Raw genomic sequence first — 13,009 nt, forward strand, 5'->3', positions numbered from 1 at the left:
AGATGTTTGCAGTTAAAAATCATCATTTGTGTTCTACTGAAGAAACAAAGTCACCTACATCTTGGATGCTCTGGGGGTAAGCAGATAAACATCCAATTTTCATTTTTGGGTGAACTATCCCTTTAAGTATTGAGTAAGGCATATACAATTTGTAACTTTCCCAAACCACAATCTATTAGGGATGGGCATTTTTGGCTATTTTTCATTTCTATCATCGATAGGTTTCAAAAATCGAGTACTCAAGGGGGGGGTGGTTCATGGCCGTCATGGAGATGATAAAAATATCTGAGGGCTGTTAGGAAAATGAATGTTAAAAATAAAAATATGACATGAAAACCTGTCTAGGAAAATGTGATTAGAACAGTGTTAGATTGATTATGATGCAGCAATGTTATAAGTAAAGAAGCATCTAAAAGGAATAGCTGCCTGAGGTGAGTGATGCCAATAAACTGAAGCCCGTTCTATGACACATCCTATGATATTAATCAGATAACTTGGATACATAATGGCCACGTACACACTGTAAGTTTCAGGAGTGACAACCGCATTTAAATGCGGGAGTGAATCCCCTAAATTATCGTTACATGTGTGTACGGAACAAGACTCGCTCTCGAAAATGCGATGATTGACAGCTTGGAAACCATAGCGACGTTCTAGCGTCTCTCATGTTTTGTATCCGTTATCGTGACCAAAGTAATATTAAAGTAACAAAACACTCGTTATATTTTCAGCAATTTAAACACACTAACACAGTCGACGGAGGCGTCGTGTTTTGTTTATGCTTGTACAGCCTGTTTCACACAGCGCGCGCTCTTTGTGTGTTGCCATGGTCACTCACTATAAGCGTTTTTGGGCTTGTTTAAGCTCGTCTCATAAAGCGAACAGGTTTATGGAGTTATTAAAGTGAGCAAACGTGAATCGCGATTTTCAGCATAAAGCATTTGGATAGGCTTGTGCTTTCCCTGTGATTCGCCGTGCATACACGAGAGGCACGCATTACACCGGTGCACGTAAACGTCATTAACAACTAGTTGTTCTGTTTGGTTCCGTACACACTGCATAGAATTTCTGTAAATGCGGTTGTCACTACCTGTATTTTTCGGGAGTTAATTCGGTTGTAGAATGCGGTTGTCACTCCCTTATTTTACTGAACTCTGTGTGTACAGAACGCGATTAAGCACTAAAAGGTGAACAGACAACCGAATTTAGCTGTAGTGTGTACGTGCCCAATATAGATGTAACAACTTGTATCAGCACCAAATGATGCAAATGCCAGTGAACTTTAAGAGAGAGGGCATACAGTTTGCAGTTCAGCTCAGTATTGCGGTCTAATCTGCCAATATTGTCTTAAATAGCCTCCACAGCACTTCATCTATTATAACATGAGATTTTAACCAAATGTTGATTTTGGTAAAATGTTGCAACAATGTTAATTTTTTATTTTTTGGACATATATATTTATAAATGAACATGTAAAGCAAATATCTTTAAAAAAAAATTCTATGCAGAGCATGCCCTCACCTGTTCTCACCATTTTTCCCCTTTACCTGCACATAATAGAGCGCTATTTTGTCCTTGAGCTTGAACGGACACATGGCTCGTTTCCACTGAGCGGTATGGTTCGGTTCAGTACAGTACGGTACACAATTTTTGCTGTTTCCATTGTCAAAAGTTGTGAATGGTACCCTAATGGCTCATTTCCACTGAGTGGTACGGTACGGTTCGGTACGGTAAGGTACACAATTTTTGCCATTTCCATTGTCAAAAGTTGTGAATGGTACCCTAATTCCGAACCGTACCGTACCACTTTTTTGGGACCCTTTCGTTGGGGTACCAAGCACAATAGTACCGTACCAAAAGGGTGGAGCTACACTCTGCAGAACGTTGATTGGTTGACAGAGAATCATCACTTGCACGTGCTACAAGGGGGATGACGAGGCACCACACAAATGTGGTTCAGGCAACACGTGTGCATTGATTATCTTCACTTCATGTAGGCTATATAAGAAAACAAAATATAAAACACAACCCTGCCTCTTTTCGTTTTCATTTAAAAAATATGAAACCTATTAATGTGTGGTTCAGGCAATATGTGCATATGTACTTTGATTATCTTCACTGTATGTAGCCTACATGTAGCCTATAATAAAATGAAATGAGACAAAACAACCCTCTCTTTTTGTTAAAAGTCAGTTTTAATTATCAATAATAGCCATTATAAAAGTGTAAGTATAAAGTTTGAGAAGCTATACAATAAGAAATAAAGACAAGCAAACAATTTAGTCAAATGTACAGCGCACTAAGTACAACGGTAAAGTTAAATTAATATATAAAGTTATGAAACTTCACTTTGCCCTCAGCCAAAATGATTTCCCCAGGAACAAATTATAAATTCATGAGACCAAAGATTGCCCGTTATGCACAAGATGAATGATATCTCGTTTTTAACCACTACAGAGACATCTGAGCCAGCGGCAAATGTCAGAAGGAATAGCCGAGGTACAGCTGCTCTCAGCTGGGTACATTAGCACCGAGCGCCCGGTGATCGCCTGGATTGCACAACTCCGACAATGTCAGATCAAATTTTCAAATTATAAATAAACCACAGATTTGAGCTTTAAACAACTACATTCTCGCCTGGAAAAACTTTTAAAACTACATTTCATGACACAATAAAATACTTTTTAAATTACACGGGTTTTCTCCTTTCTTTCTTCTCCGCTATTGACGCTTGCTGGTAGGTGCTGCTGCATGGACGTCTGAACTTTGTGTACTTGGTATTCTGAAACTTGTCTTCTATGTCTTCTTCTTGTGACAGACAGCCTCAAGCCGAGAAGCAAGAACAAGATCTGCTGTATCCATTGTTGTTTACTGTGTCGTTTTCTTGTTCGCGCGAGAATGGCGTCGATCACTTCTTTCCGGCGTAGACCATGCCTATCGAGTAGCGGTACTGTTGGCGGTGGAAATGCAAACCTGATCAGGGTGTACTGTTCCAAATCATACTGAACTGTATTGAACCGAACCGTACCGCTCAGTGCAAATGAGGCAATACACACAAAATGATCTCAAAATCCCCGTCTTGACAAGTATTCTTGTATATAGTCGTTTTTAAAGTCTTAAGTGAACCTAAACAGTTGAGATAACTTGAGAAAGAAATCGGATATGTTTGATCATACTGGTTCTGTGCATTCATACATTGGTTCCATGCATTTAATTGACAGCAGTTGCATTGCATAGCATTGCTATGTCATTAATTGTCAAACAAAACAACTTTAACCGTTTTTTAGCCTGGTCGTTCACACCTCTGAGCTGAAAAGGTCTGAGAAAATGGCCGTGTAAAGCTCTGGAAAAGTGGGAGTGTAGAGGGGGGGAAGAGGGTAGAGAACAACCAATAAAACACAGACCTACAACACACTCATAGAATAATGAATAATACTCATGGCTCACATGTGGAACGCAGAGCAGGCAGAGGTGAATGAGCAGCACTTTTGTGACATTTGAATTCTCCGCTGCCTGCATTGACACTATTCTTTAAGAATAGCCAAAATTATGTACCAGTTATCAATGTAAAGCTGCTTTAACACAATCTACATTGTAAAAGCACTATATAAATAAAGGTGACTTGACTTGACTTAAAGGTGCCCTAGAATTAAAAATTGAATTTATCTTGGCATAGTTAAATAACAAGAGTTCAGTACATGGAAATGACATACAGTGAGTCTCAAACTCCATTGTTTCCTCCTTCTTATATAAATCTCATTTGTTTAAAAGACCTCTGAAGAATATGCGAATCTCAACATAACACAGACTGTTACGTAACAGTCGGGGTGTATGCCCCCTGTATTTGCATATGCCAGCTCATGTTCAAGGAATTACACAAGGGCAGCCAGTATTAACGTCTGGATCTGTGCACAGCTGAATCATCAGACTAGGTAAGCAAGCAAGAACAATAGCGAAAAATGGCAGATGGATCAATAATAACTGACATGATCCATGATAACATGATATTTTTAGTGATATTTGTAAACTGTCTTTCTAAATGTTTCGTTAGCATGTTGCTAATTTACTGTTAAATGTGGTTAAAGTTACCATTGTTTCTTACTGTATTCATGGAGACGAGCTGTCGTTATTTTCATTATTAAACACTTGCAGTCTGTATAATTCATAAACACAACTTCATTCTTTATAAATCTCTCCAACAGTGTAGCATTAGCCATGGATCACAGCCTCAAATTCATTCAGAATCAAATGTAAACATCCAAATAAATACTATACTCACATAATCCGACGCATGCATGCAGTATGCATGACGAACACTTTGTAAAGATCCATTTTGAGGGTTATATTAGCTGTGTAAACTTTGTTTATGCACTGTTTAAGGCAAGCACGAGCTCCGGGGGCGGAGCGCAAGCAATTAAAGGGGCCGCAACCTGAATCGGCGCATTTCTAATTATGCCCCAAAATAGGCAGTTAAAAAAATTAATTAAAAAAAATATATGGGGTATTTTGAGCTGAAACTTCACAGAGACATTTAGGGGATACCTTAGACTTATATTACATCTTGTAAAAAAACGTTCGATGGCACCTTTAATGCGATCTCATGCAAGCATATTTTCCATTTGTGCTGGTGGACAACAGCAAAACAAACCTTCTGAGGTCTAACCCAGCAAAAAAGGAACTACCAGTGACGTAAGTGTACACTGATTGTTTGAATGAATGCAAAACACCAGCACCCGCCATTTTTAAAAAGCAGTGTTCACAGTCTATTCATGGATTTCATGTGAATGTCACACAGTGATACGGTCGCCATTTGTAGGACTGTCTATCTGCTCTGCTGTTGGCTGTGATGACAACAAATCACAAAGAAATGGATTAACGTTTTACAATAATAGATTGCTGCTATCGTAGGGTTGCCGGATTGCCACCTGTCCTGTAAAATATGGGATTTAACCTTCTGAGCCTGGTGAACGCGCCGGCGCATTCTCTGGATTGTTTTTCCCTAATGACAGCAAAAACAACTTAAAACTGTCATTTTTTTGGCCATACAGATTAACCCTTGTGCGACCTTATGGACATTTTTGTCCATTTCAGTTTTGTTTTTTGTTGTAAGTGTGCCTTTGTTAATGCCAACTACATGCATTTTGGCTCAGGTGTTTATTTTTATTGGAATTTTAATATTTTACCCTCATTTCTTTCAAAAAATCAATTTTACCCTCTGTACAAAAAATACTCACACTCAGGACCTTAAGGACAAAAATGTCCACATTGAAACCCATTAAAACTGCAATTTTTTAACCCAGGGCCATTTGACTATAAAATGATACAATATTTGCAAATAGGCATTCATTCTATCGGCAAGGCTTCAAATTTTACATTTTTACCATTTTTATTTTTTTTTTTTTTACTAGATTGTGCCATATTTTCAAATTTGACATATAAAAAAGGGTCATAGGGCCATGTGAAAACTATGAAAAAGGTCAAAGAAGGTTAATGAGCTTTGAGGTTTTTCTTTTTCACCCAAACATGCATCTTAACCCTTGATTGCACTTTTTCACTTGTTATTGTTTTTGTACGGAGATAAAAGGTGCACTTGAATTTGAAGTGGAAGTTCAGAATCCCCTAAACACATTGTTTTAGTTTTCACCACAAGAAAATGCTGATTGTTTAGTCTGGTAGATTTTATACAAAGTTTGAGTTCACATAGGTGTTCTCACAGCCAAACCTATGTGGTGCTTGAGGGGTTGATCATTTCATTGTTTGCAAGATGAAGAGACGTTGCTCAGCAGAGGAAGCTCTGAAGCTAGTGTTGCCCACTGACAGTGAGCACACAGGTCCATTAGAAGCTGAGGATGTAAAGAAACCGATTTGTAAAGTGTTAAAATTCTGAAAATGAATGAATGTTTGGTAATTATGAATAGAAGAGATGCTGATTAAAAAAAAAAAAAAAAAAGTCAGTGATAGTGGAAAAAAATATTAATATATAATATTTCTATGACCGTTTTTTGGCATGGACATTTTTGTCCATTATGGACCTAAGTGTTAGTTTTTTTTTTAAAATCTGACACTACATAAAAAATATAAATGCCTCAAAATTAATGCTGTTGTTCTTCATTGACACCCAAGAATCTAATAAGCAAAGAAAAAAAATTCTGCTTAGGATTTAGTCTATGAAAATAAACTACTATTTTTAATTTTTTCATTTAAAAAAACACATATGGATAGAACAGATGCTGGTTAAATTGACATCAGTGAAAGTGGAAAAAAATATTAATAAATCATATTTTTATGACAGTTTTTGGATATGGACATTTTTGTCCATTTTGCACCTATGTGTAACTTTTTTTTGTAACGATTTATCGCAGTACGATATTTCGCGATGCAAAAATGTTACGATATGCATCGCAGAGTGATGGCGATACTTTTACGATATGACGGCAGTCTAATCTTATTGGTTGAGCTGCCGACGTGACCTACTCTGCAACATGGAGGTGGCGGTGAGAGAAGCCGGGCTGTCATCGCATATTAAGGGTGTCTCTCAATCAGCTCTCTAGTTTAGTTGGTGTTTCACGCACACATTGAATCTTGCAAGCAGGTTTAAACGTTTCTCATGTCAGTCTCCTGCTTGGTCGCGTGAGAAGTCGTGGCTTTCTTTCATCGCAGTGCCACAGCAACAGCTGTGCTCACAGAAAAGCAAAAGATGCTTGCGATGCTTTGCTTTAAGAAGTTCTGTGGGCCGTTCACATATTGTGTCTTTTCCATGTGCAAGTCAGTTATTTCAAATGTAGCCACGCGGCAGGCGCGCTCATAATGGAAGCAACGTGGTCGTGACACGCATGCGGTGCGTTTTCCAGGCGCATCGAGATGAAAAATTCTCAACTTTTCAGAATGCCGCAAGCGCACCGCAGGCCATGTGACAAGAACCAACCGATCAGCTATGGCCTTTCTGTAACAAAACATCATAATCTTAGCCGAACAGCTGATCATAGCTGTACAGGGTGCTTTTTATATCTTATCTCCATAAATATATCTAGTAGTAAAGGTAATGCAAGGGCTAGAAATCAATTTATCCTTTGCTGAAAGTGGCGAGCGCAGTTCATGGTTGCATAGCAACGACCGACGCCACGGGAGCGCAAGCGCTTTGGAAGGAATGAGAAGCGGTGCGGCTGCGCCTCCCCATATAGGCTTCCACGCGTTTTCAGACGCGATATGTGAACGGTCCCGGATGCCTAATTATTTTTTTTTCAGTGACAGACAGACCTATTCAGCTGTTAATTTGAATAGGCCTACAGAAGGTTTTTATTAAACCTTGAAATATAATCTTGTATGTACAACAAGGAAAATTACTGAAATTTGTTAATGTTTTTTAAATAAATCTTATTTGAATTTCAATTTAATTTTGTTCAAAATATCGTGATACGTATCGTATCGTGAACTCCGTATCGGGATACGTACCGTATCGTGAGCTGAGCGTATCGTTACACCCCTAGTATAAAGTATAAAGTTTTCATACTGGAAATAAATATTCTCTGTTTATGTAATCCGTATGAAACCCATGAGAGGTACAAACTTCTGTTATAAACTCGGAACAGAAGCATGCTTTATTAATCATTCGCTATAGTTAAAACATGAGGACAGGCTAATTCGTCCTGTGCTTTAATTCCTTTGTTGTAGTTAAATTGTGGCTACCTTTTAACCTACTTATTCATTTCTTAGTTTTTTTTTTTTTTTTTTTTTTTCAAATCATAAAAATTATATAATCTTCTCATGTTTTAACTAGGCTACAAAGAATGATATAATAAAAAGGGATCACCAATTTCTTAATTCATTTACAAAGTAACGATTTAATCAAAAGCGATCAAATTTCTTAATTCATGGACACTTTATTTTATTTTTCTGCATGTTATGCGCAAAACTCCCCTGTTGTATGGGAATAAATGTTTCAATGTGCATGCGTGACCTGTTGAAATACATCAGTAAATTATTAAATGCTGTTTCAAACATTTTATTTTTAAATAATTTGGCCACACTAATTTGGTCACAATATTGACAAAGTAAATAAATCCACATGTTAGAAAACTAGGTTATGACTGTTCCACCTAAAAATAAACCTTTTCTGTCATTTTATTTATTTTATGGCATAATCCACACCTCATGTAATCTTTCTGTCTGGTACAGAAAAATGTAAGCACACTTATGCACTGCTGTCACTGTAGCCTAATATTTCACTGTAACAGCAGTCAAATAGCTGGAACATTAAGCACTTATATTATAGGCTAAATAAATAGCCATGATTAATTGTTATAATACTAGGTGTTGCAGGGCAGAGTCACGGTGGATGACAACAGACTCGAGGCTTCTTACGTTACTCATTTACCTGAGGTTGCTGTGCTGCGTGGTCATGAAAACTTATCATTTGCATGCATTTTTAAGCATTGCAGTTCAAAACAGTGCTTTTAAACCTTTGAATCACAGTCAGTAGCGACAGACAACTCATTTCTCCATATGCGCGAGAGACTGTTTCTGAGTGCTGTCTGAGAGATGCAGACACATCCGCTGCTACATTATTGGCCTTGAGCGGTTAAATATACATAAGTGTATGTGTCAAAATGCCCATCTTTGCAAGTATCCTCGTGTAAATAGTCATTTAAACGTGCTTGTTACAGTATAATGGACCTGGGCAGCTCTTAACGTGACAGCTGTATAATTTTTCTGCTGTCTGTCATTCATATTAATCAAACGACAAAAGAGAGAAAATCTCTCACTACTCTTGACTATTCCACTTCTGTAACTTTAATAAGAGTGAATATTTAATTTACACAATGAAGACTATACTGTGTTTTTATACATTTAATAAATTTATTCAATGCTTATAACATTTATTATTTATTTGTTCTCATATAGTTTTTTTTGTCCTATTGCTTGTAATTACTTTATTCTTAACTGTTTGTCTTCAGTGAGCTTGTTTTATTTATTTAGGCTAGTAGTTTTTGTAGTATTGACATTGGTGACAAGAATAATTAAATTTCTATGGTATCAAAAATGTTTATATCATAAAATCCTTATAGCATCTGTTAAACAAATGTTAAACTTTCAATATTTCAGTAATCTGTTAAATAAATGTTATGATAAACTTTCAATATTTCAGTAATATATCAAGCTTGGCTCTTTTTGAAATTCTTGTTTTATGTTTCCTGTGGCTTTGTTTTTCTGGTAACTTTTCTATGCATTATGTACCCCATTGTAAAGAGACCGTGGGGTTAAGTTGGGTGGAAGGGGAGGGAGGGTAGGTGGATTGATACGCGTTTTCATACTTTTTTGTTTGTTGTAAAAAATGAAAAAAATAATGTCAAGCTTGGAACTGTGAATTAGCCTTACGTGGCCGACTTTTGTTTTGATTTAAAGGAGTGGTTCATTATAATTTCACTTTTTTAACTTTAGTTAGTGTGTAATGTTGCTGTTAGAGCACAAACAACATCTGCAAAGTTATGATGCTCAAAGTTCAAAGCAAAGTGCTAACACAAGCTTTTTTCACCCATGATGAGTTTGCACCCCTGACACCTTTATATATAACGTTAGTTCTCTGATCATTTCCTGATGTGCACTCTTCAAAAATTTGTAAGAAGCTAATGCATTTCCATGACCACATATGCCATGTTCTCCAGCAGAAACTAAGGAGTGTTAAATGTTTTCTTTATCCCTTAAACCATGAAGTAGATAACAATATTTGAGTTTACTACGTGTTTCCAAATACTGCTTTCTGCAAAAACCCTGGAATATACTGGGTTTTTAATATTTTTTTATAAGAGCACGTAAAATATCTTCAGATTATCTTCAGGTCATCTTGCTATCTCAATATGTGTATCAGTGTTAGAATTGGCCAATAAAACCTATATCTGTGGACCAATTTTATCAAGAATTAAGTATCTCATGTGTATATATAAACCACTGAACCATTGTCCACGTGTTGTCATTCAGGTTCCTGCTCCAAAGAGAGGTGAAATCGTTCGACAGATTGGAGAGGCTTTAAGAAGGAAGATCAAAGCTCTCGGCAGCTTGGTAAGATTGCATTAAAATGACTGTAACAATCCACATAAATGAGTGATGGCGCAGCATTGTGATGAGTGTGTTGTGTGCAGGTGTCTCTGGAAATGGGCAAGATCTATGTGGAGGGTGTTGGTGAGGTGCAGGAGTATGTGGACGTGTGTGACTATGCTGTAGGACTGTCACGTATGATCGGCGGACCCATTTTACCCTCTGAAAGTGAGTTCACATTATTCATGCATATAAACAGGGCTGTGGTTGTATTAAAATAAATTCAGACACTGAGTGTTTTTTACTTGTGGTTTGAGGGCCGGGTCACGCACTGATTGAGCAGTGGAATCCTGTTGGCTTGGTAGGAATCATCACTGCCTTTAACTTTCCTGTGGCTGTATTTGGCTGGAACAACGCCATCGCTCTCATCTGCGGCAACGTCTGTCTTTGGTTAGGCCTTGTGTTTCTCATCGGGTGTCAACTGGATGCAGAATCTATAATAATTGCATTTAATGTGCAGTTAATGACTTTGTAATTCTTTTCTTCACAGGAAAGGAGCTCCGACAACACCCCTCACAAGTGTTGCTGTTACAAAGTATGTCGTTTACATGTATTTGTCCCTCCCCTCTCCAAATTCTTATTTCACATGTATTTCAGAGTGAAACGTCTTATTAAAAAAAAAAAAAGGCGAGACTTGATTTTAGCTACTGGTAAGGATTTTCTGGATTGTGAGACGTGTTGCATTCTGAAATGGAGGCAGATCTAAAAGCAACTGACTGAAATGCAGCACAGCATTGCATACATCAGCATATCACATGAAGAGCAAGTTAAGGCATTTTGAATAAAGTTTACAAGGTCAAAAAAATGTTTAATTGTATGTAATAAGACCAGTAAAGTGCAATAAGGCAATAACTAGTCAATTATGCTTTCTTGCTGCCCTTCATAGCGAAAGTGTTTGAGTGTGCTTAAAGGTGATTAAATTAAATTAAAAATTAAATTAGGGCTGTCAAGTAAGTATAATTTTTAATCTAATTAATTACATGATGTAGTGATTAATTAATCGAATGAATCACAAATTAATTGCACATCAAATTTGGCTGAGATATTACCCCCAAAAGATCATTTAAAGTCATTATTGTGTAAAGTATGAAATAGACCAGGGCACCAATGTTCCCTCTAAGCTGCACGCGTGCGTGGCCGCGCACTTCTGAAGCCGCGGCCGCGCAGAAAAAAATAATTGCCGCGCAGAGAACAGACATGAAGATCATGTGTGGGGAAATCCATTTGATTGTAGTAGTTTAAATGAGAAACAATTGCAGTGCTCTGGACAACCGCAATGGAGTTATTGTTAACACTTGGGTCCATAATGGACAAAAATGTCCATGCCAAAAAACTGTCATAGAAATATTATATATTAATATTGTTTTTACACTTTCCCTGACTGTTTGTTTTTATCAGCATCTCTTCTATTCATAATTACCAAACATTCATTCATTTTCAGAATTTTAACGCTTTACAAATCGGTTTCTTTACATCCTCGGCTTCTAATGCACCTGTGTGCTCACTGTCAGTGGGCAACACTAGCTTCAGAGCTTCCTCTGCTGAGTAACGTCTCTTCAAACAATGAAATGATCAACCCCTCAAGCACCATATATTTATAGGTTTGGCTGTGAGGACACCTGTGTGAACTCAAACTTTGTATAAAATCTACCAGACTAAAAAATCAGCTTTTTCTTGTGGTGAAAACTAAAACAATGTGTTTAGGGGCTTCTACTTCAAATTCAAGCGTACCTTTTATCTCCGTACAAAAACAATAACAAGTGAAAAAGTGCAATCAAGGGTTAAGATGTGTGTTTGGTCGAAAAAGAAAAACCTCAAAGCCTTCTTTGACCTTTTTCATAGTTTTCACATGGCCCTATGATCCTGCCAAGGGTGCGACATATACATGGACTGGGATTTTTGATTGCCAGTACGATATAATTTCTTTCAAAATAATTACACACATTAAATTTTCAGTAAACACATGCAAACTACATTCTGACATCCTTACCAGTATACCCACACAATTATAGCTGCATTATTTTTCAAATTGACTCTATAATAGACTATAATATGCATAAGCAGAAAACACAAATAAAGCGAGTAATTCTTTTATATGCCAAATTTGAAAATATGGCACAATCTAGTAAAAAATTGTAAAAATGTAAAATTTGAAGCCTTGCCCATAAAATGAATGCCTATTTGCAAATATTGTATCATTTTATAGTCAAATGGCCCTGGGTTAAAAAATTGCAGTTTTAATGGGTTTCAATGTGGACATTTTTGTCCAAAAGGTGCAGAGTGTGAGTATTTTTTGTACGGAGGGTAAAATTGATTTTTTTTGAAGGAAATGATGGTAAAATATTAAAATTCCAATAAAAATAAACACCTGAGCCAAAATTCATGTAGTTGGCATTAACAAAGGCACACTTATAACAAAAAACAAAACTGAAATGGACAAAAATGTCCATAAGGTTGCACAAGGGTTAAATAGATTTTTGTGTGTCGTGGTGGTGTGGGTTTCAGGGATGTTTAGATAACTATAAAAGAGTTAACATTGACTTTTCTTAAAAATATTTAGCTATCAGATCTGTTTAAATGCTTTAGTTTGTTTTCACTTTATAATAGGCTATACACTGCAAAAAATGCTGTTCTTACTTAGAGTTTTTGTCTTGTTTCTAGTCAAAATATCTTAAAGTTCTTAAATCAAGAAGCATTTTCTTGACAAGTAAAAATTATTTTGTTTTCAGGAAAAATAAGTCAAAATTAAGTAAGTCTTTCCTTAAAACAAGCAAAATAATCTGCCAATGGGGTAAGCAAAATAATCTTATTTCAAACCAAGAATAAGCTATATAATCTTTCAGTTTGGACTAAGATTATTTTGCTTACCCCATTGGCAGATTATTGTGCTTGTTTTAAGGAAAAACATGCTTAATTT

The 13,009-nt window shown here is 36.6% G+C and overlaps 1 protein-coding gene across 1 annotated transcript in view; it reads left to right on the top strand.

The window, feature by feature from the left end:
• Positions 1 to 13,009, top strand: part of aldh7a1 (aldehyde dehydrogenase 7 family, member A1) — a 117,403-nt gene that overhangs the window by 52,318 nt on the left and 52,076 nt on the right. Inside the window, exons 4-7 of the mRNA XM_048170704.1 lie at positions 9,976 to 10,056; positions 10,137 to 10,260; positions 10,350 to 10,482; positions 10,583 to 10,627. Coding sequence (XP_048026661.1) covers positions 9,976 to 10,056; positions 10,137 to 10,260; positions 10,350 to 10,482; positions 10,583 to 10,627 — 383 coding nt within the window. The remainder of the gene's footprint in view (positions 1 to 9,975; positions 10,057 to 10,136; positions 10,261 to 10,349; positions 10,483 to 10,582; positions 10,628 to 13,009) is intronic.

Source organism: Megalobrama amblycephala, linkage group LG2 (assembly GCF_018812025.1).
Source record: "Megalobrama amblycephala isolate DHTTF-2021 linkage group LG2, ASM1881202v1, whole genome shotgun sequence".
Lineage (NCBI taxonomy): Eukaryota > Metazoa > Chordata > Actinopteri > Cypriniformes > Xenocyprididae > Megalobrama > Megalobrama amblycephala.